The 1,011-nt window shown below is 37.6% G+C and overlaps 1 protein-coding gene across 2 annotated transcripts in view; it reads right to left on the reverse strand.

Moving 5' to 3' along the window:
- MFN1 (mitofusin 1) overlaps positions 1 to 1,011 on the reverse strand; it is a 41,541-nt gene that overhangs the window by 23,332 nt on the left and 17,198 nt on the right. For both annotated transcript variants that reach the window (XM_023515759.1, XM_012807918.2), the window contains exon 6: positions 817 to 925. In XM_023515759.1, coding sequence (XP_023371527.1) covers positions 817 to 925 — 109 coding nt within the window. The remainder of the gene's footprint in view (positions 1 to 816; positions 926 to 1,011) is intronic.

Raw genomic sequence — 1,011 nt, forward strand, 5'->3', positions numbered from 1 at the left:
AAAAAAAAAAAAGATATTTAAACTCCAAAAAGTTTATCTGGGATGAATATGGGTCTATACAATATGGATACATAATCTGTTAAAGTTGACAGGAGGCCGAACACAGTGGCTCACCCCTATTATCCTAACACTCTGGGAGGCCAGGCAAGTAGATTGCTTGAGCTCAGGAGTTTGAGATCAACCTGAGCAAGAACAAGACTCCTCTGCTACTAAAAATTAGCCAAGTGTGTTGGCAGGTGCCTGTAGCCCTAGCTACTTGGGCGGCTGAGGCAGGAAGATTGCTTAAGCCCAGGAGTTTGAAGTTGCTGTGAGCTTTGATGATGCCCTGGCATTCTACCCAGTGGCAGAGAGACTCTATCTCAAAATTAAAAAAATAAAAGAACAAATAAATACACAATAAAGTTGATAGTAACTTAAACTATTATAGGTAAGCTGAGTGTATGAGGTTAAAGCTAAAAAAGGGTAACAAAACTGAAAACATGAAAAGTCTTGCCTGATAGATGGCAGGGGATGGCAGTGGGAGCTGTTTGTACTTTTATTCAAAAGATTTAAACATCCTAACAATTCTGGCACCCATTTATCCTAACACTGACAAATAACCAGAGCTAATGCCATTAGGCTCTATATTGCTACAGAAACCCAGAGAACACACAGAAATAGCCATTCTGGTCTGGTGAAAACAGAGGGATGAAGATTCATCCTTGATTTTAGAGGTTCTTTTTGATTCATGGCTTGTATTTCCCTTGCTTTTCAGAATTAAAATGAATACCATTTCACTTCTTACCACTCCAAAACAGTAATATGACTAAATCCTACCGTGTTCATTAGTGTTGATTCAGAATTTGCAACCAAAACGAAGACATCAGCATCTAAGCAAAATTTATCAATCCAGCTATCCAGCTCTGTAGTGACATCTGTGCCTGGACTAAGAGTGAAATAAAAATTGTATTATTTTATTTCTGTAGTATAAGCTGTTAAGCAAAAATAAACAAATAAAGAATGATTGCCTAA

The sequence above is a fragment of the Otolemur garnettii genome, unplaced genomic scaffold, assembly GCF_000181295.1.
Source record: "Otolemur garnettii isolate 467f Iridium unplaced genomic scaffold, OtoGar3 scaffold00078, whole genome shotgun sequence".
Lineage (NCBI taxonomy): Eukaryota > Metazoa > Chordata > Mammalia > Primates > Galagidae > Otolemur > Otolemur garnettii.